At 57.0% G+C, this 26,025-nt stretch overlaps 1 protein-coding gene across 1 annotated transcript; it reads left to right on the forward strand.

Annotated features, from left to right (window-relative positions):
- The first annotated feature begins 289 nt into the window (after positions 1-289).
- On the forward strand, positions 290-25,699 carry VEGFA (vascular endothelial growth factor A). The gene is made up of 9 exons (XM_059179304.1): positions 290-298; positions 9,390-10,511; positions 13,566-13,614; positions 16,992-17,188; positions 18,015-18,091; positions 18,406-18,435; positions 20,349-20,420; positions 21,560-21,691; positions 23,730-25,699. Exons 1-9 carry the CDS (start codon positions 290-292, stop codon positions 23,749-23,751), a joined length of 1,710 nt encoding a protein of 569 aa, XP_059035287.1. The 3' UTR covers positions 23,752-25,699.
- Positions 25,700-26,025: the final 326 nt, after the last annotated feature.

A 26,025-nucleotide genomic window follows, 5' to 3' on the forward strand; every position in this document is an offset into this window, starting at 1 on the left:
AATCAGTCACCCCTTCACTCTGTCGAGAGGACATTGAGACCAGAGATGGGCAGTGCCTTGCTCCAGGTCACACAGCAAAGGCTGTGACACTCCCTGGTTTTGAACTCAGGTGCCCAGGCCCCTAGCCACAGCTCCACACATGAATATCTGCGTTGCTGCTCAAGAAGCAGCATGCTTAAGGGCAAGGCTTTGGAGACGCTATTTGTGTGAGGGGTTTTCAAGGTAAATCTTGCGGTGGTGTTGGGAGAGGGTGATCAGGGGGCGCCCAGCCTCTGCAGCTGAGGGCGCCATGACCCAGGTCAGCTTGCCTGGAACTGCTGGGTTTCTGGAAACACTCCTTTCTTCTCTGTGGGGCCCTGTCACGGGTGGCAGCAGCAGCGTTGGCGGCACGGTGGCGGCAGTGGCGTGCGTGTGTGTGTGTGTGTGTGTGTGTGTGTGTGTGTGTGTATGTGTTTGATTAGTCCCTATGGCCTTCAGGCTGGAGAACTGAGGAGCTTCGCAGAGGAGGAGGTTTTGGTGGATACATGGTCAGGGAGAGGGTCACACTGTGTGGGAGGAACAGCTCCCCTGAGTGTAAGACTCACTGTGCCCCCCTCTGTCCTCTTTCAAGCCCCAGGTCATGCTGGCTTGGGGGAGGGGGTTTGGCACCCCTCACTGTACTCGTGTCTCAACTCCTCTGGCCCTCAGGTGAGCAAGAGTGTGACCCATCTCCTCAGAAATCTCCCTCTTGCAGGATCTCCCTTAGTCCCTGGAGGCCAGGGGGAATGGAGGAGATGTGAAGACCGTCTTTGCCCTTAGCTCGTCCCCCACTGCCCAGCCTGCTGCCCCCCCCACAGTAACCTCACAGGAGGCTCCGAGAAGCTGACTCTTGAGACAGGCAGAGAGGAACACTCAGCCAACAGGACTGTCCAGGAGGTTCCCTGGGACACTGGGACAGACAGGAGGGATGGAGAGAGGTTGGGAGAGGGATGAAGATACTTGAAGAAAGAGTGAGGAGAAAAGGAAAATGTTTTGGTTTCTCAGAACCCTCTGTGATTTGGGCACTTGGGGTTGGGATTCTAGTCCAGGGATGGGACTGGCTGCGTCTGCCATTTTTAAAAAAAATGATTTTATTTATTTATTTGACAGACAGAGGTCACAAGTAGGCAAGAGAGGCAGGCAGGGAGAGAGAGGAGGAAGCAGGCTCTCCGCGGAGCAGAGAGCCTGATGTGGGGCTTGATCCCAGGACCCTGGGATCATGACCTGAGCCAAAAGCAGAGGTTTTAACCCACTGAGCCACTCAGGTGTCCCTGCATCTGCCATTTTAAAAAAAAAAAAAAGACTTAATTGATTTATTTATTTGTCAGAGAGAGAGAGAGAGAGAGAGAGAGAGCGCACAAGCACAGGGAGAGGCAGGCAGAGGGAGAAGCAGGTTCTTTGCTAAGCAGAGAGCCCGATGGGGGGCTTGATCCCAGGACCCTGGGACCACGACCTGAGCCAAAGGCAGACGCTTGACTGACTGAGCCACCATCAGGCATCCCCTGTGTTTGCCATTTTTTCAACAGTGGCCGGAACCCGAGAGCCGTGAGGCCCCTGCTATGTGGGATGGACTATATATATGTATGGAGAGGTGGGGAGTCCTTGGTCTTCTCAGGAGCGGAGGAGACATGGAGGCATGAACCAGGGCCCCAGACAGACCTTGTTCTCAGCTGGGAACTCGACATTCCAACCTAGAGTTGAGAGCAGACTGGGGCAGGGCCGACATTCAGCTGGCGTGCCCCAGCAAGGCCACCTGATTGGTAAACAGCTACTATTCCACACCTGGTCCCCATTACGCCCTCAGCCCTCTGTGTGCCTCTCTGGTCACCCCATTCTCTTCCTGAGTCCCCTGGGTCTCCCCACAGTCCAGAACCTGTGGTGTTTATGGTGGTCTGGCCTCTGCCCCCAGCTTTATGTGAACCATAATGGGTGCTCAATATTTTGACCATCACTCTCAGTGGGGTGGTGGAGACCAGTCCCCGTGGAGTTGACGGGGGCCAGGTCCTGGGACTTGGGGACACTGGCAGCAGACACGACAGTCCGGAACCTGGCCTACCTCACCTCTCCTGGTGCTTCTAGCTGTGTTTCGGAAGGATAGAGGTCCAACGGAATGGGCTGACATCCAGGGAGATATAGGCAGGGCGACCTCTCCAGGGGACCCCAGGAGGTCATGGTTCATACAAGCTGTGCCCTCAGCAGGGCACGGCCTGGAATGAGGGATTGCTGAGACCTCTCCACGTGGGAAGGAGAAGCAAAGGATGAAGTCCTGGGCCCAGCAGCTGACCTGCTACAGATACATGCGACACCTCAGCCAGCCCCCCTCCCCGGTACTGCCTGGCTTCCCAGTGAGCCAGTCAACTCCTGGGGGCAGAAGCCCTACTTCCCCCAAAGGCATCTGGCTCAGTGCTGTGCCCCAGTGAAGGGATTCACTAGCCTTTGGAGAAATAGAAGGGGCACCGAGCTGTGAGTTCAAGAGATCTGAGTTTGGGTCTTGCCTCCAGGGAAGTATAGGGCTTCGGACAGCTCTGGGCCTCATTCTGCTCATCTGGCCAGGGATGGTATTTTCAAACTTCTTTAGTCGTGGAGTGTTTTCTTCAGAAGAAATCTCAAGAGAAACTCCAATCAATATGGCAGATAAAACCGGGTGTGTGGTGCCTACCTCCCCCACCTGCCCAGCCTCTTAGGGCCTCCCTAGGCTCCTAGGAACCGGGTCTGATGTTCTCCTGACATGGAGACCTCTTGACTCATTGTCTGCTTCGCTGATTTTCTTGAGGCTGTTAGGCCAAGCTGCTCCTGGGAGCTGTGGGGACCACTCCCTGTGGTAGGCCCTGCACTTCTAGGTCTGGGAAGGCAGGCAGGATGGTGGGGTGACTCCTCTCAGGGGACCAATCATTAACCGGCTTTATCTTTGTGAACCACACGGGGAGGGGGGGGCTGGATCATGGGCCAAGCTATTGGTCCAGGCTCAGAGGGTCCCTGAGGGAGGTGGGAAGGGTCACTTCTTGCTAAGAGGCAGGGGGCGCTTGGGTACCTGCCTCTTTTTTTCCGCCCTAGGATTTCCCTGAAGGAACCTACAGTGTAGCCAACTCAGTGACAACCTGGTGATACAATGGCTCTGAAGAAAGGCTAAAGAAGGGCCCAGGCCACATATCCTCCAGCCCTAGTCATCTATGCAAGCACTGTGTGATTCCTTCCCTCCTCTCTTCTTTCCTTCCTCCCTCCCTTCCTTCCCTCCATCTTCCCTTTTGTTTTTGTTTTTAATTTTTTTTTTTTTTTAAAGTTACAGAGAGATTGAGCATAAGCAGGGGGAGCAGCAGGCAGAGGGAGAATCAGGCGCCCTGCTGGGCAGGGAGCCCAATGTGGGACTGGATCCCAGGACCCTAGGATCATGACCTGAGCAGAAAGAAGGCAGACGCTTAACCCTTAGCCTGCTGAGCCACCCAGGCATCCCTTGTTTTTGTTTTTGTTGTGTTCGTTTTTGTTTTTACAGAGGGATGGGATAAACCTATTTCTCTAATCCTTCTGTTTGCCTTTATCGAGATGGTAGTGAGTTGGCATTCTCTTGAGAGTTTACTCACTCCTGGGGGCAGGGACAGAGAAAGGGAAGGGTAGTAACATGCATATGACAATGTCCACTAGAGCTTTGCTTGTATTCATAGCCTCCATTTATCTTCTCACAACTCTGGGTGGTAAAGCACCCCAACTCCTATTTTACAGATGAGGAAATCAAGGATCAGGCAAATGATGAGATTTGTCCAAGTCTCCTGGCTTGGAAGTGGTGAACCAAGATGGAGTCCAGACTGTCCGGCTTTTTCCATCACACCATGGGGGTGTAGGGATGGGGCAGGGTAGCTGGTGAGGGCTTTTCACAATGAGGATTCACTAGGCCAGTGTCTTTTTATTTTTTATTTTTTTAAAGCTTTTTTATTTATTTGAGAGAGACCACAAGTAGGCAGAGAGGCAGGCAGAGAGAGAGAGGGAAGCAGGCTCCCCGCTGAGCAGGGAGCCCGATGCGGGACTCGATCCCAGACCCTGAGACCACGACCCGAGTAGAAAGCAGAGGCCCAACCCACTGAGCCACCCAGGTATCCTGCCACTGTCTTTTTAAAAAGGACAGAGGTTCTGGTCCCCTAGGTAAGAGAGAAAGCTGTTCTGACCTGCTGGGATTTGAGGGATTCCCTGGAACCACATCTCCCCTCCCCCACTTGGTGCCAGGGCCCCTGTTTTCATCCATCTTTGAGTTAAGCATTGTCCTCTCCAGAAGCCTTTTGAAATACACAGACCCCCGGAAGATGTGACATTTCCTATCAGTGATCTCAGCTGGAGTGTTTGATGGAGGGTTACAGAGCCTTAAAGTTTAGGGGGTGTAACCTCCTGCTCTTATCTAGGAGGATTCTGAGGTCCAAAAAGGGGACTGACTTGGCCAAGGTCACATGGCATGCAGCAGCCTTGACTCCTCCTCCCCCGCAACCTCCCAGTGCTGTTTCCAGGTTTCCACTTGTCTGTGATGGACAGATGGGAGACCAGACCTCTGGGCACCTGTTGGGGGCTAGGGAGGGGACAAAGCTAAAGAAAACTTCTTTCTACTTTGTGCCCTGCTGCAGCTGAGTGGCCCTGTGCTTGTCATAGGCTGGTGTCCTCTGTCCTCTGCCTCTCTGCTTCCCTGCAAACAATAGTGGTGCTCACCAGCAAGCTGGACCTACGTCTGGTGTCTGCTTGTTTGTTTAAATTCTCTGGCAGAGACATCCTGTCCCAGAGGGCGGGGAAACCCACGTGGGGCTCACCCCCTGAGGGAGTAGCATTGTCCCTGTGGGCTTTGACTGGGAATGTTTCTGTAGAAGCCCTAATCCCCGGTCCTGCCTAACCTCAGAGTCTCTATCACCCCCAGAGGTGTGGTGGGCCTCAGAATCCTCCAGACCTTACTTCCCCTGCCTGTTTTTTAAAATCCCTTTCCATGCAGTGGGCAAAACCGCCTCTCTTCCCTCTATGCTCATGTGCCATCTCCTCTAGGAAACCTTCCTCTACCACCAGCAATCATGTGCCCCCCCCCTCAGAGTTTCCATTTTCTGTTTACTGTTTGGTTCCTCTGGACAGAGAGCCCCTTCCACATTGTGGCAGCCCCTGGGCCGAGCCAACACAAGGCTCCTGGGCTGAGTTTAATACTTGCTTATGGTATAAATGTCCCGTGCTACCTCCTGCAGCAAACCCTTCTTGAGGCCCATCCCAGCCAGTCTGACTGCTCTGCCTTGGTACCCTCATAGCACCTTGGGCCTCTCTTTGGGCCGCTTTCCCACCTCACCTGTGGCTGTGTGTATACCTGTCCATGGGCGGCATTTTCACTCCTATCTTACAGACAAGGGAATCAGGGGGGTCAGAGAGGTTGAGTCACTTGCCCCAGGTCACTCAGCTAAAGAGTGGCAGCCAGGAATGCCACTTGGGTCCATTTGGATCCAAAGCCCCCATAGTGTTCACTGTCCTGTATCTCCTACAGCGTTGGCACGGTGCCTGGTGCCTGCTGGGCCTCGGGAAAGATCCACGGCTGGAACGAGGCTCAGCTCCCAGGCAGGGCCCAGGTCTGAAGGGAGAATACAGCTCTAGGACCCTAGCTACCACCTCTTCCCAGGACAGGGACTCCCTCCAAGACTGAGTGGGTGTGTGTGACCAGGGGCAGCAATGGGCAGGGGGGTGGTCAGACTTTGAGGGGTAGCCAAGACTGGGGGTCTCAAGAAGTGAGCATGTCTGGGGCTGTCAGGGAGAAGCAATCCAGGGAGACAGCTCGGCTTTAGGGGATTAAACAGAGGTCTGTAAGGGCCAGGCAGAGACTCAGCTGATAAAGGACTAGGGTTGGCTCCCGCAGACAGCGACCCTGCCCTGCCCTGCCCGTCTGCCCCTTCTCCTGCTTGTTCGCCATCCCTCTTCCCTCCCCTTTTCCTGCCGGGCTTCTCTGGGGGAGTCAGCCTCTAGTCTCATTACCAATCAGCATCTTTGCCCATCATTATCCCAAGTCAAAGATCCAGATCCAGATGGGGACTGGAAGCTGGCAGGAGGAAAAAGAGGCCCTTCTTCCTTGAGGGAGAGACCGGGGGTGGGGGGCGGGAGGCGGGGAAGTGTTGGCACCAGAGAGAGACAGAGACAGAGTAGGGAGAGATAGACCAGCAGCCAGGGACAGCGAATTGAAGGGAGCCAACCCAATTCTCTCTCCACCAATTCAGTGAGGTTTGTATTCCTGCCTTTCCAGTGGATCAGATCTGTGTCCAGCTAGGTGCCTGGGGAGTCAGGGGACTGTGTGAGGGAGGAGATCATTCTTCTCCAAGGCAAAACCACCTGGAGAAATGCTAAGACAATGGCAAGAATGAGCCATTCTTTGGAGGGGCTCTGTCCCTTCCTCCATGGGTTTGGAGGTTAACCGCCCACACCCACACAGGCAAGGGCTTCCCTGAACATCCAAGTGATAGGTCATTAGGACAAGGAACAACTATTGCGCCTTGGGCCTGTTACTACTTCCTTTGTCTGGGGCCATGGCTGGCTCCTGGCTACCTTTCCCGCTCCTTACCCCCCACTCCCACCTTCTCCCCACTTCCCCCTCACCTGGAACACCTTCCCCTTCCTTGGCTCCTGCAGAACTGCTTCCGAGCCCTAAGCTGAGGGGGCCCTGGTCCTGAGTCCTCCGAGTGGGGTTGAGGATGCCCTTGGAGGGGACCATGACTCCTGTCCGAGGGATTAAGTCTGTGGGAGGAGAGGGTACTAGAGAGACACAATGTGGTCTTGTGATTGTTGATTGGTGTTCCCCATTCCACGTGCTTTCTGTCCCCTTTCTGGAAGACCCAGGTGTGTTGGGCTCTCAGTTTGATGGCAATATGGGCATTGGCTGGGTGTTATCTGTCAGGATAGTGTATTGTTGGGAAAGCTGGTGACACCACACTGGGCAATAGTGTCCAGAAGCAACTATCCTCGGAGGAGTTGCCAACAGCTTGTCTCTGAAATGAGGGGTAGGAGTGGGGGCAGAGCAAGATGCTCCAAAGTCTCTCAGGCCAGGATGCAATTCTGCTCTCTCCTTCCCTTGGTTCTGGGCCAAGCACACAGAGGGGGTAGCTGAGTAGGTAGCCAAGACACACCTTACTTAACACCACCGAGGGGGTTGTTTGGTTCAGGTTGGGGAAAGCCCTGGGGTTATAGCGGCAATTGACAGCCACCTTTCCTTGGAACCCCTCCACTCTCCTCTCAACCTCAGGATCTTTTCCTAAGATCTCCTCTTTTGGCCTCTTGGGGGTCAAGCAAGGCTGAGTTGAGGAGGGATGCGGTGGAGGGGGCCAGCGTGAGCCCCTGCTCCTGCTGCTGGGAGCCTCAGTCCTCGCTCTGCCTGCTCCAGGGCAGGGATGGGGGGGGGCTTACCAAAGTACCCACATCTTGGGCTCTGGTGGTGCTACATGCGGACCAGGTTGGAAGGAGGAGGTTTAATGGCTTTCCTTCCATCTCCCATGCAGCACCTTGGAGCATGGAGCCTAGGTAAGAAGGCTTGCCTGGGAGGAGGGCCCCCTGAGCCAGCAAATAAATGTTTAGTAACTGGAAAAAGACCTTGTCCTTGCTGCTGGGGAGCTTGTCAGGTGGTACAGGCAGGACTGGAGGCATGGGTGATGCAAAGGGTAGAATGGGGTGGGGTGGGCAGCCCCTCTGCTCATAGGAGCCTCAGGACGCCACTCCCGTGGAACTGGGCTCCTAAAGAGGTCACCCAACCGCAGGACCATGTGCCGAGGCAAGGGGTTGGCTGAGTAACTTTCCTGGATTGTTTGGGTCAATTTGGGGGAAATTGCGGCATTCCCGCTCTCGGCCTAGACACCCACAGAGGCTACATCAGCCCTGGGCCAGGCCCTGGCTGGATCTGGATGAAAAATGAGACTGGTTGGTCCCTCTCTTCCCTCAGGTATCAGAGCCCCCTCTTTGTTCCCTGGGGGAACCTGGGAGCTGCTGGGTCAAAGCCCAACCAGGAATTTTTCCAGGCTGGTTCCTATATCCAAGGGTGGGGTGGGGGCCTCGGGGAGCACTTAGGGAAGACCAGAGGAGTTGGGGAAAAGGGGGCTTTGAAGGGAGCCAGTGTGGGGTGGGGGGAATTGGGGGAAAGAGGAGAGAGGCTCCCAGTCAGTAGAAGTGGGCAAGGGACACTGGGGGGTCTAGAAGTCCTGAGGAGGAACCCCAATTCTGTTCAGAAGATGAGCTGAGAGGCTGGGCTGGGGCTGATAGAAAGAAGCTTTGGCCCCCAGCCTCCTGGGAGCTCTGGGCAGCTGGCCTACAGACGTTCCTTAGTGTTGGTGAGTAGGTTTGAATCATCACTCAGGCCCTGGCCTCCATCCGCCCCCACCAGCCCCCTGGCCTCAGTTCCCTGGCAACATCTGGGGGGTGGGGGTAGAGCAGGAACAAGGGCTTCTGTCTGCCGGGCTGCCTCTCCCTTTGGGCTCTGCCAGACTCCACAGTGCATACGTGGGCTCCAACAGGTCCTCTTCCCTCTGGGCCACTGACTAACCCAGAACCACACGGCTTCCCATTTTCAGTCTTACAAACCTGGTGCCAAATAATTTCCCCCAAGGAAGCTTCCCTGGACACTTCCCAAAGGACCCCAGTCACCCCAGTCCTTTGGCTGTAGCTCACTCTGATGTCAGCAGGCCAGATAGGCACATTGTCCACACGGATACGTCATGCCTCCTGTGCCCAGCATCGGGCTCTCTGCCCGTGGGTCGATTCGAGTCCCAAACATGCCTCTGTTTGGGAGGTCAGAAATGGGATCGGGGTTAGTCTCCCTCCACCCTCTTCCCAGAGCCCATTCCCTCTTGAGCCCGAGCTGGGGGTGTGCAGGCAGTAGTCACTAGGGGGCGCTCGGCTACCACAGGGAAGCTGGGTGAACTTGGGAAAGCGGCGTCTGAGTGAGAGCGAGGACGCGTGTGTGTGTCAGTGTGAGTGTGTGTTGTGTGTGTGGGGGGGGGCGGACTGAGAGTGCTGGAGTGGGGAGAAGACCAGGGGTCACGCCCTGGTCTGCCCGCCCAGAGCCCCCCCTCCCTCCAATATTCCCAGTAAAGAAGGAATAGCTCCCTAGCCCTGTCCGTACATAACCTCACTTCCCTGTACCCTTCCCCCCAAAACGGCGCGGGCGTGTGTGTGTCTGGGCAAAGCGGGGCTGGGCAATTTTCAGGCTGTGGACCTAGGTGGGGGTCGAGCTTCCCCTTCACTGGCCGGGGGGGGGGCAGGCTTTGCTACGCGTCCCCCGGGAAGGCCCAAGGGGCGTGCGGAGCGGTCCGAGAGGCTAAGACACTGGGCCTGACCCCGCCCCAGGGCGTGCCAAAGGCGGGGCTTAGCCTATTTTAAGCGGCCGCTAGTGGTAGGGAGCGCAGAGGCTTGGGGCAGGCTGCAAGGAGGCCGCGGCGCGGGGGGCGAGTGCAACCGGCGGCAGCGGCGCTGGGTCGCGAGGCGCAGCGGCGAGGCGGACGAACCGGCGGGGTCACCGGCCAGGGGTCTCCGCACTGGAATTTGATATTCATTTTTCCAGGGCTTACCCTCCTCTTTTTTTCTTCAGCAATTTAAAAATCCACATTCTTTCCCGTTTTAATTTATTTTTTGCTTCCCATTCCCCGCTAAAATCGGGCCGACCGTTTGGGGAGATCGCTCCTTTACTTCCCCCAATCACTTCGGATTTTGGAAACCTGCAGAGAGAAGAAAGAGGTAGCAAGAGCTCCAGAAGAGAAGTCGAGGAAGAGAGAGAGAGACGGGGTCAGAGAGCGCGCGCGGGCGAAGCGAGCAACGACAGGGACAGGGTCAAAGTGAGTGACCTGCTTTTGGGGGTGACCGCCAGAGCGCGGCGTGAGCCCTCCCCCTCGGGATCCCGCATCGGACCAGCAGCGCTGACGGACAGACAGACAGACACCGCCCCCCGCCCCAACTCCCACCTCCTCCCCGGCGGGCGGCCGAGGGTGGACGCGGCGACGAGCCGCGGGCAAGAGCCGGAGCCCGCGCCTGGAGGCGGGGTGGAGGGGGTCGGGGTTCGCGGCTTTGCAGTGAAACTTTTCGTCCAACTTCTGGGTTGTTCCCGCTCCGGAGGAGCCGTGGTCCGTGCCGGGGCAGCCGAGCCGAGCGGAACCGGGAGAAGTGCTAGCTCGGGCCGGGAGGAGCCGCAGTCGGAGGAGGGGGAGGAGGAAGAAGAAGAGAAGGAGGAGAGGGGGCCGCGGTGGCGACTTGGAGCTCGGAAGCCGGGCTCATGGACGGGTGAGGCGGCTGTGTGCGCAGACAGTGCTCCAGCCGCGCGCGCGCCCCAGGCCCTGGCCCGGGCCTCGGCTTCAGGAGGAAGAGGAGACCGCCTAGGCGCCGAAGAGAGCGGGCCGCCCCGCAGCCCGAGCCGGAGAGGGAGCGCGAGCCGCGCCGGCTCCGGCCGGGCCTCCGAAACCATGAACTTTCTGCTCTCTTGGGTGCATTGGAGCCTTGCCTTGCTGCTCTACCTCCACCATGCCAAGGTAAGCGGCCGTGCCCACCAGGCGTCGCGGGCCGCTGCAAGCGCCTCTCCCGGCTGGGGACGTGCGTGCGAGCGCGCGCGTGGGGGCTCCGTACCCCACGCGGGTCCTTGGGCACTGGGCGCGTGGCTTCCCCCTCGATCCTCGTACATTTAGGGGGAGGGGGCGCGCGCTAGGTGGGAGGGCACCGGGATAGAATCTCACCGCCCACGCGGGCCCTGCCCACCCACCAGAGTCACCGCACGTACGATCTGGGCCGACCAGCGGAGGGCGGGAGCCAGAGGAGGAGGCCGAGGGGGCTGGGCTTGCGCTGCCGCGGGCAGCTGAAGTTTGCTCCTGGCCGCTGGTCCCGGACAAACTGGAAGTCCGGGCAGCGGGGGCGGGAGCCGGAGCCCAGTGGACAGGGGGGTGCCCGGACCTTGGACCGAGGGAGGGCAGAGAGCGTGGAGGGGGCAGGGCGCGGGCGAGAGAGAGGGGGCTTGCTGTCATTGGCGCTCGATCTCTTAGGCCCTCGCCACGAGTTTGAGAAAAGTTTCGGGGTGGATTGCCGAGGGGACCCCCGGTCTCCGCCGGGCCACCTGCGCGGAGGCACCCCCGCCCGTTCCCGCTCGCGTCCAGCTCGGTGCCCGCCCTCCCCCGCCCGGCCGGGCGCGCGCGGCGCGGAGCCGATTACATCAGCCCGGGCCTGGCCGGCCGCGTGTTCCCCGAGCCTCGGCGGCCCCGAGCGGGGAGACCCGGGCGGCGAGCGGCGCCCCTCCCCCCACCGGCCCTCCGCGGGAAGGTGACCTCTCGAGGTATCCCTAGCCGGGGGACGCGGAGAGCCACCCCATACGTCTTTTCCACTGTCCCCAGCCCCTAGCCCCTTCCTGTGCTGGGACGGATTTCTTGATGCCCTTTCCCCATTTCCTCCCTGACGTGGAGAGAAACCCCTGCCACCCTTCTATTTTTTACTCCCCTCTGCTGAGAAGACCCATGTAACCCCTCTCCGACCCTAGAGGCCAGGGACAGAATGATCGCTGTCAGAGGTCAGGTTGCAGGGGTCCACCCTGGTGCTTTGTCAGACTACCTAAAGTCCCCACTTGGTGACAGTCTGCTTTGCTCCCCTCCCCCACACTTCCGAGCCGTGCTTTAGCTTTTATGGGGGTGGCCTAAGGTAGGAATGAAAAGAGTGTCATTACCCCACTTTACACTTTTTGGGAAAATGGGTTAAAATTTGCTGTAACATGGGCATTGTGGGACCAGCTTCCCCCCGCCCCCCACCCCTTTTGGAAGGAGCTCTTCTAGCCTTGCAAACACACTTTGTCCTGGTGAAATGGGGTGTCCAAGCAGGAGCAGGTGGTTTTTTGGAACTCTAAAACTTGCCCACCCAACTCGCTTCTCAGAACCACCTAAGGGGTCCTTGACACTTTTCCCTTACACCTTCCATGGGCCACAGAGACTCCCCTTGGAGAGAGGCAGAGAGAAAGAAATGGGCTGGGGTCCCTGCTGCGCCCTGGGTGCCTCAGACCCTGGCACAAAGGCCTTGGCTCCAGGCCTCCTAGTTGGGGGGGAGGGAGAGGGGGAGGAGTGGCGGCCTGGCCACAGTGTGACCTTCAGAGGCCCCCAGAGAAGGGCACCTGGCCCCTCCCTGCCCAGAACAGCCCCTCCCAGTGCCCCCTGGCCTTGGAGGGGGTTAAATTTCTGTCCCCCTTCCTCCTGGGGGCCCAGGAGGAGTGGAGGGCACAGGGAGAATGTGGGCAGAAGGAAACCAGGGGGTATCCCGGAGATGGGCCAGGAGCTAAGGTGGAGACCCTGGGGGTCCCTGAGGGAGCTGTTGTGGGAGGCTGCCCAGCTGGGATCCTGGAAACTGTTATCTGACCTTGCCCCTTGGGAAAGACTCGGAGATCCAGGGTGCATTGGGGGTGTGTGGGAAGGAGACAGTTTGTCAGTAGGGTCTGCAGTTCCACAGGCTGGTGTTCGTCTCTGCTGCTTGGGATACGTCCCCAAAGAAGGGCAGGTGGGGTGGGCAGCTGGTGAGAATCGGAGGCCCTCTGGAAGGGTGGGGAGAAGCCTTTGCCTTCTCAGAGCTGTCAGGTCCACATGGTTGGGCATGTTGACCTTCACAGCTTCTGGGGAGGGGAGGAATGATCTGGTGGGGGTAGGGAGGGATGGCTAGGGCTAGGGGAGGCCTCAAGGCTGGGTAGTGCAGGGGGCCCCCTAGGGGCTGGGCAGTGCTAAGGCATAAAGACTTTGCTGGTTGCATTGGAGGAAAAGTGCCGAGCTAGGTGAGAGGGACTCTGGACCCCAACCCCCCTCAGTGTGAGAGGGAGAAGAAACCAGGGAACAAGGTGGGAGTGTGAGGCTCCGGGCTTTGGAGGTACATTCTGACTGCCGGAGGTCTGTGTGCTGGGAGAAATGGGGCTCTGCCCTCCCCCAGGGCTTCCTCCCTGGTTTTCCCTTCTAGGCAACCTGTGGCTTTGCTGAATATACCTGAGAAGGTTTGCTGAAAACTCCGGAGAGCAGAGGAGTTTGGATGGGGGAGGGTGGTTGGCGCCCTTCGTTCCTCTGCACCCTCCTCCTTCCCCAGCACCAGCTCACCCTGGTATTTGTCATGTCAGCAGGAGAAGGTCACCATGTTGTTTTTCTCGCCCCCAGTCCTTCCTTCCTGCTCCATTCCAAATTTGTCCTCCTGTTTGACCTTACTACTTACCCGTGGCTTTGGACCAGGGAGTCAGGGGGGCTGAGAATATTCACTGAACTCAGCAGTGGGCCAGTGAGGGGCGGGGAGGGAAATGTGGGGAAGGGGTGGGGACCCAGGCAGCACAGCATTCTGGTATTTTCCTCCTGTGTTTCCAGTTCTCTGCCCTCCCCCATGCCCCCCATAGTGGGTCATTCTTTCTCTTCTGTCCGAACTGGAACTCACAGGGGACAGTGGGCATGCTCTCTGCTCTGGGGAGCCGGGCAGGTGCCTTGTTCTTCTCAGAAGCCTCAGAGAAGCTAGAGGCTGCTGGTCAGGCATGTGGCTGGGCATCTCCATCCCTGCTCATGCCCGTGCCTTGCTCTTTGTTTTGTCCTCAGTGGTCCCAGGCTGCACCCATGGCAGAAGGAGAGCACAAACCCCACGAAGGTGAGTCCCTCTGGCCCTTGGAGGGGTATCCCTCTCCCCAGGGGAGGGGTGGGGAGGCCCGATCCCTTTCTTTCAAGTCTGTGGCCATGGGTCGGGGGAAGGGGTGTAGAAATGGGGATCAAGAAGGGAAGAGGGGAGCACCGTGAGAGTCACCCTTCATTTAGGAGGACTCTCTTTCCTACTCAGGTCTCTGTTAGAAATAGAACTTGCTGTCTTTTCCTTCTGGTCTTTCCAGTAAAATTTTATTTGGAGAGGGAGCAGTGAGCACAGGTCAGAAAGACAGTGTTCAAAGATCCCAGGTGTCGCAGGAGGTGTCCCTTGTCCCACCTGCCCGGAGGGGAGGATGGATAGACTATGTCATGTCTCATCCAGCCCAGCCTTGTCATACCTGTGGGGTCTGTGTGGAGTGGGCTGTGCTCCTGGCTGTCCAGCAGATTGGCTGTGCGTGAGCTGGAGGTCCAGAGGGCCCAACTTTCTGAGAACCCCCGCCCCCACAGCCTGTATTCCTTTGGGGGTGGAAAGAAGGCCCTGCTGTCTCCCTCTGCCCTCTGGGTGGGATAGGTTTGGGTGCTGTGAACTTCCCTCCTGGGCCAGCAGAGGGCTGGCTATAGCTCCCAGGTGCCCCGCCCCCTGCCCAACTAAGAGTCAGCCTGCCTTTTGTTCCTGTGGTTTGGAGTAGGGATCCTCCCATTTCTCTAGGGAAGCCCTGGCTCTCCCCCCTCACTGAATGTGGCCTCTGCTCCAGCCTGGGGAGAGAAGTGCCTGATGCCACTCCCCCAACTCCCCACCTCTGAGGTGGGAAGGCCCCCCAGGTCTTCCTCCCGGCCAGTTCTCCAGCCCCACACTGTGGCCCAGGGTGGTGGCCAGGGGTGGTGTTGGCACTCCCTGGGCAGGGGTGATGTCCAGCTAGTTCCATCTCCCTCTTCACTCAGGAGCTCTTTCCTTGGCCCAGGGCCTGGCTTCCCAGCCACTCCACAGCCTGTGGCCCCCAGAGGCTCCTGGCTGCCAGTGGGCACCCACCCCCCATCAGCCTCCCGGTGGTCTCTGTGTTCTGGGAGAGGCAAGACAAATGGTCTTTGTTTCCTGGGGACAAGATTGTCTTCAAGAAGTAAGGAAAAGCAAGAAAGCTTGTTGTGGGAGTTGATGCATGTCCATGGCCTGGGCAGAAGTTGGCCGGCTTTCTTTGGGGGTGGTGGCTGGGGTCTGAAGGGGATGGGTGAAGTTGCTCCCTCGACCTCTCTCCTGTGGCCCTTGAGGATTCCAGGGAGCTTTTCCAAGGAATCCCTAGTCTGTGACTTTTTACCCTCAGCTACCAGCTGCCACAGTCCAGAGCAGACCTTCCTGCTTTCTTCCTGTTCTGGTTGGGGCCACAAAGCCTGGGCCATCTCTGTTCCAAACCATGATGAAGTGTCAGGTTAAGATTTCTTTCTTCCTTTTTTTTTTTTTTCCTAAGATTTTATTAATTTATTTGACAGAGATCACAAGTAGGCAGAGAAGCAGATGGGGGTGAGGTGGGGGAGAAGCTGGCTCCCCGCCCAGCAGAGAGCCCAGTGCAAGGGCTCGATCCCAGGACCCTGCTATCATGACCTGAGCTGAAGGCAGAGGCTTAACCCACTGAGCCACCAGGCACGCCTAGGTCAGGATTTCTTGATTAGTCATCTTCTTTGATATGGACTTGGCTTAGAAAAGGGCTTCTGATGGTTCTTGACCTTAACCCTTTTGAGGTTGGAGGAGAATTCTGTGTCTGTTGTCTGCAGAGGGGTAGTAGATCTCAGACAGGGCCAGGGACTGGCTGGGAGCCCCTTCCCTCCCTTGCTATTTGCACACCTGTGGCCCTCCCCTCCCTGCCCTTCAGCTCCCCCAGTTCTCAACCTCCCTGTTATATAGATAACACCCAGGTTCATCTTCCTTTACCCTTTGAAGGGATGAGGAGGCTCAGCCACAGTCCCTGGGGAAAGGCAGGCCAGGGGGTTGTGCTTCAGATGACTTGGGGGTAAGGTTCCAAGCCTTGTGTTATCTGGGCTGAGAAAGAGCACCTGTTCTCGGGGCTGGAAATGGGATACAAACCCCCACATTTTCAGTCTCAGTTTCAGTGTCTTTAAGGATCTGCCCAGCCCACTTACACGGATGTGCAGTCTGAGGGCCAGAGAGGGGAGGGACTGGCCCAAGGTCACACACCAAGTCATGGCCAGAGCCGGGACTTCTTCACAGCCTGGATGCCACTTCTTCCTCCCGTGTGGGGTAGCGGGGGGAGCATTTCAGGGAAAGGATTACTTTGTGGTAGTAGGGTGTGTGTGTGTGTGTGTGTGTGTGTGATGGAGAGTGACAGGCTGGGCCACAACTGGGAGCCATCATTCCAGGTCCTGAGTATATCTGTTCTCCAGGACCCCGCCCCTGTGGCCTAGAATTACCCCTTCATGCTCCAGTGCACCGCAGGCTCCATGGCCAGCCTGGGAAGCTGTCTTTACCCTGCTCTCCCTCCAGATCAGCTTCTAGAAGTGCTCTGCGGCTGCAACGGCAGCAGCACCGTTTTTTCCATGATGCAAGCAGTTTGCCCTCTGGGGCGGGCGGGGTTATCGGGGCTGGCTAGGCCTGCAGAGTGCCCACCAGCTGCCACCTGCTGATTCCAGGCAGGCCTGACCCCTGTGCTGATGCTCACTGCCTCCCCAGCTGGTGTCTGGGGAGGGGTCTGGCAGGTGGCAAAGTGCTCCCCCCACCATGCTTCCGCATAATTTGTCCTGGGAAGGCTTTGATCAGAGCTGTTCGGAAGTGTGGGCCTGGGGCAAGTTCCTCAGCCCCTCCGAACCTCCAGGTCCCCCTTTGTAAAATGGGGTTTCTACTGGAACTTCATACTATTTGCCATGAAAACCAGGGATGACAGCACACAATGCCCACCTTATGATAAGTCCTCGTTCAGCGGTTGTTGGTATGGTGGTTCGTGTGGCAGAAGTTGTAGGGAAATGGGGAGTAGGTTTGCCAAGCTGGCTCTTCCTCCTTTCATGGAAAATTTAGATCACCCCTCCCCCCCAACCCTGACAAGTATACTCGTCCTCAGACTGTGCCCTGGCGTCAAGGTTGGCCCACGAATTGGCTTGGTGGTCATGGCGAGGCAGTGGGTCAGATACGGCAGACCATCTTCCTCAGAACCCCGACAGCCTTGTGTGATCACTTTGGAATCATCAGTGCCCATGGTGGAAAGCTTAGGGAAGGATGTCAGGCACACAACTGGAGGGACTTCAGCTAGAGTGTGGGAAGAGCTGGTACCCCAGTAGGGGTACAGGAACCCCATGGGGTTGCCCTCTGAAGCTCGGGGGAGATAGGGGCCGGCCATCTCCTGTGTGACCAGCGGGGCTCACATGTCACCCCATCCCATGCAGTGGTGAAGTTCATGGATGTCTACCAGCGCAGCTACTGCCGTCCCATTGAGACCCTGGTGGACATCTTCCAGGAGTACCCTGACGAGATCGAGTACATCTTCAAGCCATCCTGCGTGCCCCTGATGCGGTGTGGGGGCTGTTGTAATGATGAGGGCCTGGAGTGCGTGCCCACTGAGGAGTTCAACATCACTATGCAGGTGGGCATCTGTGGGGAGTGGGGGTGTGGGTGGGACAGGGGGCAGGAGGCAGCAGGGGTTAGACTTTGGAACAGGTGCTCCCTGGCCTTTTCCTGGGCAGCTCTTGAGAGGAGAGCCAGACTTGCCTTGCTCAGCTCCTGTCCCTAAGTCAGTTACGGCAAGGTGTGGGGAGTCTTGCCCGTTTGCGTTAAAAGATGCCTGCATTTTCTGGTTTGGGGTTCCCCATAAGTCCCTGCTGCCTCCTCCTCCCCCCTGACCTTTGCCCCGGGCTCAGGAGGGGCTTATACCTGTGACAGGTACCCCTCTCCTCTTCTCTTGGAGGAAGAGGGCACCTCTCCTTGGGGGCTCTGTTTGGGGTGCTGGATGAGCCTGGCGCATGGAGAGTGTTCAAAGGACATCGTTTGCTGCTGCCCAGGGACAGGGCACATCTCAGGCCGGACAGGGTGGGAGGGAGCTCTGAGACCCCAGGGAAGGTAGCTCTTGGGTAGCAACTAAGGGTCAGGGTGAGGCCTAGAGGGGCTAACAGGAGGGGAGGGGCGGGGACTGGCAAGAACCCAGGACTCACATTCCCAGCCTGGCCAACCCGTGCAGCCACGCCTGCCCCCAGGAAGAGCGGGGGCTCCTTGAGGTCAGCAGGGTCCGGGGAGTCAGGGGAGTGGGGGTGGGCCTGAGGCTCTTTCTGGTAGAGCCCCAGGTCCCTCCTCCCTCTGCCCCCACCCCTGCTCTGTAGAACCCCTTGGTGCTAAGTGGCAAGAGCCACGGGGTGTCCCATCTGGGTATGGCTGGCTGGGTCACTGACTCTGTGATCTGCTTCCTTTCCCTCTAGATTATGCGGATCAAACCTCATCAAGGCCAGCACATAGGGGAGATGAGTTTCCTACAGCACAGCAAATGTGAATGCAGGTGAGGACAGAGGCATGGATTGGCTCGTTCAGCAGACAGTGGGAGGGCTAAGCATGTTCCACTTGTTAGATGTTTCTCCATTGCAACTGTGGAAACTTGGGCATTTTAATTTTATTCCATGGTGCCTCAGTCTCTACATCTGTCAAATGGGCACAACCATAGGATGTCTCTCATAATGTTGTTGGAAGGTTTGAGTTATGTAAAGGGATTAAAACTGCATTGATGTGTCATGAATAATATGTTACTACCTTTGTCAGCTTCACCGTCTGAATCCTTCTCTGTTTTGTTCTTTTCTTTTTCTCTGCCCACTGCAGACCAAAGAAAGATAGAGCAAGGCAAGAAAAGTAAGTGGCCATGACTTTAGCTCCTCTCCCTCTCCTTGGCCGGTTATCTTGGTTGGGGCTCTTGGCTTCCTCTCTCAGGGGGTCTGATGGCTTCACTGGGTCAGGGAGTTGGCCTCACAAAGACCTGTGGTGGCAGGAGGGGGTTGGAGCAAACTCGAGGATTATGGCTCTAGGATTAGGGGCAAAACCCCAGTCTGGAGCATGGAGCTTCCTGTAGGAGAGACCACACGTTCCAGGTCTCCAGGTCCTTCCTGGCTGGGACTTGCAGTTTTGGTGTGCTGGGGGGCCATGTGGACTCGGCTTCCCCGGCCTGCTCTAGTCTCCCATCACGCACAGCGGGGAGAGGGAGCAGGTAGCAAAGAGGCCAGCTTCTGTGTGTCAGAGGGGACGGCCTCTCACAGTGGTTGCTCTGGTGGTGTGATTGGACTTGGGGGCCGGCTGAGATGTTTTCTGGGTGATGCCCTGTAGGAGGAGGGTGGGTCAGAGCCACTCAGCCCTCCCTGGCCAGAGAGAAATGTGTTGACAGTTGGTCATTTTCTGAGTCTTCTAGTTGTTCTGTGTGGAGGGCTGGGTCAGGATGGAGCAGGAGGGCAAGTCTGGGGGCAGTGGGCCTTTGAGACCTGGTGAGCAAAGGGGACTAGCCTGCAGGGAAAGAGAATGAGAGAGAGCAACTGTGCCCTTTCCTCCCCTCCCTCACCATCCCGTCTGCCCCTAAAACTCTGGGGATTCCGAAACTCTGGGGCCTCAACCCCTTCCCTCTTCCCTGAGTCCCCAACTTCCAGGATTGCTGTTGCTCCCAGAGCAGTGATTTCGGAGACTAGGCTCAGAGAAGGAGAGAGAAAGAGAGAGAGAGAGAGAATGAGTGTGTATTTGTGTGTATAGATCTCCTGCCTTCCCAGTGCTTTCTTCTAGGGGAGCTGTTCTGCCCCTCGCCTCAGTCCCTTCCCCCTCATTTCTTCCCCCATGGCAGACACTCTGGGCACCCTCTGGCCTGGCAGGTGTGGAGAGTGCTGGTTCCCTTGAGGGGAACAGGCTTCAGCCTGCCCCCCCTTGCCCATTTCCCAAATGTCTGCTTTGCCCACAGGGAGAGTGGGGGGCTCGCCTGGGCTCGGAAGAGAGTCTGGTGAGATGGTGTAGCAGGCTTTGACAGGCTGGGGAGAGGACTTCCTGCCAAGTAACGCCCAGGCCCCTCCTCCTGTGCCTCCCTAACTCCCACCCCACCCTACCGCTTGCCTGGGGCTCTGAGGACACCCATCCCCGCCTCTCAGCCCAGGTTATAGCTGGGCAGGCTGGCGCCTTTCACGTGCCGCCCCTGGGTCTGTGCCAGCTCCCAGGGTAGCTGCTCTCCCACACCAGGATCTGCGAAGGCAGGGCCCTGAGGGACCCCTTTGCTAGTGCACTTGGAAATGAAGGCAGAAGGTACCTGGAGCACAGCCTGGGCCCTGACTCCTACCCCCATCAAGTCAGTCTCTCCAAACTCTGGCGTACCTTTGATAGCCCCCTGCCCGACCTTCAGGGTCAAACCTGCCCAGGGTTGCTGGCCCCAGAGCCTGCCGACAGGTCCTTGCCTGGGACCAGGAGCTGCCACGAGTATCCAGGCCTTTGGGTCCTGTGTCCTCCACCCAGCCTCTGCTCCCAAAACAGAGCATTGCTGGAGGCTGGACTGGCCTCCCCAGGGAGGCCAAAGGGAGAAGAAGGAGCCATGGCATGCCTGCTGCCCAGCCTGCGTGTGCGCGCGCGCGTGTGTGTGTGTGTGTGTGTGTGTGCATATGCAGGCCCTTTCCTGGAGCCCGCTGGCCTCCGATGCTTTGTTCCAGGGAGTGCGTCCCAAACCCTGCCCTCCTTGTTGCTTCTTTTCCTTTCCCCTTCCCCCTTGCTCTCTCTTTGTCTGTCTCTGTTTTTTTATTTTCCAGAAAATCAATTCGAGGAAAGGGAAAGGGGCAAAAAAGAAAGCGCAAGAAATCCCGGTATAAACCCTGGAGCGTGTACGTGGTGCCTCCGCTGTCTCATTGCCTGGAGCCTCCCCGGCCCCCAGTCAGACTCCTGCCGGCGGGACCCCTAACCCTGCCCCCCCCCCGGCCTCCCCCCAGCTCTCCTCCGCCTCTCCCCGCAGTGGCTCTCTCTCACTCTCCCTCCACTAATTGGCACCAGTGGCTAGACTTGGTGGTGGCGTGGCTGGTCCAGGGTTCGGATGGGTGGGCAGGCGGGCAGAGTGGTCCCGGAGGATTTGGGGGGAGGGGGGAACTCTGGCTTGGCTGGGCACCGCCTTTCCCTCACCCACTGGGCACTGGTGGCGGGCCCATTTGGCACAGGTGCCAGGCACGGGTGCCTTCTCACTCAACTGGTTTCCACTGCTCTTGGGCTTGCACACTTGTCTGGAAGCTGAGGGTGGTGGGGTGGGCAGACGTGGCGCAAGGAAGGGGCGCGAATGACACGAGGCAGCCTGTCGTCAGCTGAAAGAGAGGCCGGGTGGGGTCAGGCACTGCACGGCAGCCCATCCTTGTGGACCTGGGGCTTCTGGAGGGGAGCCCTGTAATGCGGCCAACCCACGGCACCCACGGGAACCTCCTTGTAGGTTTGGAGGCTCTTCCTCTGGGTTGGAGGCTGTGGTGGGCCCTTCGGCCCCTGGTGGCCTGGCTGTGGATGCTGCCTCTAGGCTTGGCCTGCCATGGTGCCCTCCTTTAGCCTGCCTTTGGTGGAGGGGCCCAGGCCCGATCCCTGGCACAGGGAAGGTGGCCCGGATTGCTGTCCCCAGCAGGTGAAGAGTCAAGGTGTGCTCTTTCTGGGGTGGTAGCTGTTGGGGCCTTGTGGCCCAAGACTTGTATTTGTCCCCAGGGGATAGCACCCCCCTTACGGGGGCCCTCTCCTTGCACTCTCTGCCCATCTGTGCCTGCCTCTTCCTGCAGGCAGGCTTCCTAGCCAGTGCTGCCTCTTTTCGCTGCTCTCTCCGTCTTCCGCTGCAGCCCTTGGATCCTTCCAGGGCATGGAAGGGCAGGGGGACCAGTGAGCTGGGGGGTGGTGCAGCTGCGGACTGTTAGGGGGTGTTGCATGGTTTTTTGTTTTTTTTTTTCTCTCTCTCTGCTGACGCTCTAGCTTAGATGTCTTTCCTTTTGCCTTTTTGCAGTCCCTGTGGGCCTTGCTCAGAGCGGAGAAAACATTTGTTTGTACAAGATCCGCAGACGTGTAAATGTTCCTGCAAAAACACAGACTCGCGTTGCAAGGCGAGGCAGCTTGAGTTAAACGAACGTACTTGCAGGTTGGTTCCCAGAGGGCGAGGGAGTCAGAGAGGGGCTTCACACAGAGATGGGGAGAGAGAGAGAGAGAGAGAGAGAGAGAGAGATGGTGCGCACACGCACCCAAGGGGGCCAGCTGCTTGCTCGGCTTCTAGCTGCCTGCCTGGTGACTGACTGCTGCCTTCTGTGCTCGAGAGGCCCCTGCAGGGGGTGGCAGGCGCTGGCCTGGCCTGGTGGGGCCTCTTCAGACTTTGTCCTGGTTGCCTGAGGGGGTAGCCTGGTGTGGCTTCATGTGACGGTGTGGACGCAGGCTAAGTGTCGTTTCCTGTGGTCCCGCGGTGTCCTGTGGTGGCTGTTGGTCCTGATGTGGTTACTACTACCCTGCTACTAATACGGAGGGCCTTTCTTGGTCTGAGGGGGTGCTGCCATCTACAAATCGCAGAGGCTCTTGGGGGCCTTGCCACCACCCTCTGAAGTCTGTACTGCTGGGCTTCTCATCCCCTCAGTGTCTCTCATGGGGCAGGGGTGAGGCCCTCTGAAACTGGGATCCTAGGAGAGTTAACCTGTAATACGTTCTTGTCACGATGACAACCCCAAACAGCCCACATTAGTTCCAGATGCCTCCAGGATGGGCGGGTCGGGAGCGCCCCATGGGAGGGCCTGGCTTTTGTTCGCGGGGGGGGGGGGGGGGGGGGCTTCCAGGCATCTGTAGCTCTGTCCTTGGAGCACAATGGGGACCTAGAAAGTGTCCAGCATGTAAGCAAATGCATGGCTGAGTTCAGGGGGTAAGGTCAGGAGCACAGAGCCGTGATAGGTTGGCTGGCAATCTTTCGAAGACTTTGGTGGTGTTTATACCAGTCTGGCTGTTGCTCCAAGGCTGGGAGGGCCAGCCTGAGTGTCACTCAGGGGGGCTTCTATGGGGATGCCTGCGCAGGGTTGGGGTCCACCCAGCCATTCCAGATGCTCCATTAACAAAGTCTTTGAAATGTGACTGCCTTCCCCACCCCCCCGTGTTCCTGTGGCTGTGGATGTTCATGGGGTACCGGGGATGAGGCCCTGGGGCTTTGGTGCAGCCTTCTGTCTGTCTCGGAGGTACATGAAGACAGGAAGTAAAAATGAGTGCTAGCCTTGGGGCTCTGCCTAACTCTAGGGCCCAGTGAGGGGTCTCCACAGGCCCTAGGGGCTTTGGGGAAAGTGAGGGCTTTATCATTTTAGGATTTCTGTGGGGATTATTCTGCAGAGAGACTGTCTGGGATGGGGTGTGGGAAGTGACCTGGGGCTAATGGAAGTTATGCTAACCTCCAGTGACCTCCCCCATATGTGGGGGTTTCAGGACCCCAAGTTGGGGCTTAGGATGCCGTTACTGGGCTCTGAGAAGGGCAGGAACTGCTCCAAACTCTCATAGTGGAGAAGGGCAAAGGCCATCAGTGCCAGGGGTCGGGGCCTGACACGAAAGCTCTCGGCATCCCCTCTGGGTGGGCAGGAGCAGTGCAGGAAATGATCCCGTCTTCCCCAGTGTCAGTCACACAGCTGCCTGGTACCTGGTGCCCGCTGTGGCCAGCGTGCCCAAGAAATGAGGCCCAGAGGGAGGGCATGGTAAAGGGAGATGTGTCCCTCAGCGCCTCGCCGGCGCCCCCTCCCTTTCAGCTGGCCCTAGCCCCCGTCAGGGTGCTTTCCCCACTGTCTCCCACCAGCCAGCCCCACAGAGGAGGCAGAGTCGAAGCACATCTCTCTGTGGGCACTCTTCGCTGACTAACTCAGCCTAACTCTGGTCACCATCAGCTCTTAAATGTCAAGGAGGGACTTTTGAGTGTGGATTCATTTGTTGCCTCTGATGACATGTCCCTGTGTCCTTGTGCTGTCTCAACTAGACTATAAGCTCTAGAGGGCAGAGGGGTGCCCTGGACGCAGGGGCTGGCTTTCCCCTCACGCTGGGCTCCTCGAGGCAGCACGGTGCTTTGGCCGGGGACTCGGAGCTCCTGGGATGGGGAGGCTGCCTGCCTCACCACTGCGTCCCCACGGCTGGCCCTGACCCCAGCCTCTGTTTCCCATCTCCCGCAGATGTGACAAGCCCAGGCGGTGAGCCGGGCTGGAAGAAGGAGCCTCCCTCAGGGTTTCGGGAACCAGACCTCTCACCGGGAAAGCCTGATTCAGAACACTACAGAAACCACGCCGCCACCACCACCACCACAGCAACCATCGCCGCCGTCACCAGAACAATCCTTAATCCAGAAACCTGACATGAAGGAAGAGGAGACTCTGCGCAGAGCACTTTGGGTCCGGAGGGCGCGACTCCGGCAGAAGCATTCCCGGGCAGGTGACCAAGCACGGTCCCTCTTGGAATTGGATCGCCATTTTATTTTCTTGCTGCTAAATCACCGAGCCCGGAAGATTAGAGAGTTTTATTTCTGGGATTCCTGTAGACACACCCACCCACATACATACATTTATATATATATATAATATATATATATTATATATATATAAAAGTAAATATATATATTTTATATATATAAAATATATATATTCTCTTTTTTTAAATTAACATTGCTAATGTTATTGGTGTCTTCACTGGATGTATTTGACTGCTGTGGACTCGAGTTGGAAGGAGAATGCCCCTACCCAGATCCCAACAGGGAAGAGAATGGGAGGGGAGACTCTGGCATGATCTTGCAATCCTACTCTTAGGAAGGCCAGGGTCCCCTTCCCTGCCCAGGAACGTGCGTGGCCAGGGCACGGGGGCAACTGTGGCCTGCTTTTGGGAACACCGACAAACCCAGCCCTGGCCCCAAGCCTCTACCCCAAGTCAAATGGGCAGACAGCAGGTACAGGGATGAGGGCACTGGTTCTGACCAGGAGTTTGGGGAGCCTCCGGACACTACTGTACTTTGGGGATCCTCTCCGCCTGCTGCACAGGCATCTTGCCTCCAGGGGCACTGCCTGGAAGATTCAGGAGACTGGGCAACCTTCACCGGCTCTTCGCTTGCTCCCTAGAGGCCCAGGGCACTGCCCGCAGAAGTCTTGGCGAAAAGAAGAGAGACATTGGTGGGGAAAGGGTCTCCTGGCGGCAGCTTGTCCTCCAAAGGACTCCTGCCTTGGCCTTCTCCGAGTTCCCCTTCCCTGGTGCAGCCCTGGAGGGCCTGATGTTCTCAGACCATTGAAACCACTAGTTCTGTCCCCCCAGGAGACCTGGCTGTGTGTGTGTGAGTGGTTCACCCCTCCCCTGTCCCCAGACCCCACCCTTCCCGCGGCACAGAGAGACAGGGCAGGATCCACGTGCCCACCACGGAGGCAGAGAAAGTGTTTTATATACGGTACTTATTTAATATTCCTTTTTAATTAGAAATTAAAACAGTTAATTTAATTAAAGAGTAGGGTTTTTTTCAGTATTCTTGGTTAATATTTAATTTCAACTATTTATGAGATGTATTCTCTCTCTTGCTCTCTCTTGCGCTTACTTGTACTGGTCTTTGTGTTTTAAAATTCATGTTTCCAATCTCTAGCTCCCCGATGGGTGACAGTCACTAGGTTGTCCTGAACAGATATTTAATTTTGCTAACACTCAGCTCTGCCCTCCCATTTCCCTTGGCTCCCCACCACACATTCCTTTGAAATAAGGTTTCAGTATACATCTACATACTATATATATATTTGGCAACTTGCGTTTGTGTGTGTGTGTGTGTATATATATATATATATATATATATGTTTATGTATATATGTGATTCTGATAAAATAGACATTGCTATTCTGTTTTTTATATGTAAAAACAAAACAAGAAAAAATAGAGAATTCTACATACTAAATCTCTCTCCTTTTTTAATTTTAATATTTGTTATCATTTATTTATTGGTGCTACTGTTTATCCGTAATAATTGTGGGGGAAAAAGATATTAACATCACATCTTTGTCTCTAGTACAGTTTTTCGAGATATTCCGTAGTACATATTTATTTTTAAACAACAACAAAGAAATACAGATATATCTTAAAAAAAACATTTTGTATTAAAGAATTTAATTCTGATCTCAAAGCTCCTCCTGGTTTCTCCTTCTCCATTGGGTCCTTGTTCCAGACTCCCTCCTGCCCCCTTTCCCTCCTCCCTTGGGGAAAATGGCATTTGTCTTAGGTCTGGGTAAGGGGTCCCAGGGGTGCAGGTGATGGGGTGGCCCACCTTCTTGTGCTGGGGGTTATAGCACTTACATTCTGGCTGAGCAGGTGCCGGCCCGTCCACTTTCTGCCATGATGTGCGGGGAGGGGGCTCCGCAATGGGGGAGGGAGAAACAGTCCTCTAGAGAGGAGCCAGGGCCTGCAGTGAGCAGTGCTGCCTTCGGGAACTGCGTGATCCAGGCCTAGTCC

The sequence above is a fragment of the Mustela lutreola genome, chromosome 6 (assembly GCF_030435805.1).
Source record: "Mustela lutreola isolate mMusLut2 chromosome 6, mMusLut2.pri, whole genome shotgun sequence".
NCBI lineage: Eukaryota > Metazoa > Chordata > Mammalia > Carnivora > Mustelidae > Mustela > Mustela lutreola.

Excerpts from the sequence above, each read along its gene's own strand:
- VEGFA (XM_059179304.1), top strand. Across the intron at positions 20,421-21,559 it reads CGGTATAAACCCTGGAGCGT|TCCCTGTGGGCCTTGCTCAG; the intron begins GTACGTGGTGCC and ends GCCTTTTTGCAG. Across the intron at positions 21,692-23,729 it reads TTAAACGAACGTACTTGCAG|ATGTGACAAGCCCAGGCGGT; the intron begins GTTGGTTCCCAG and ends CATCTCCCGCAG.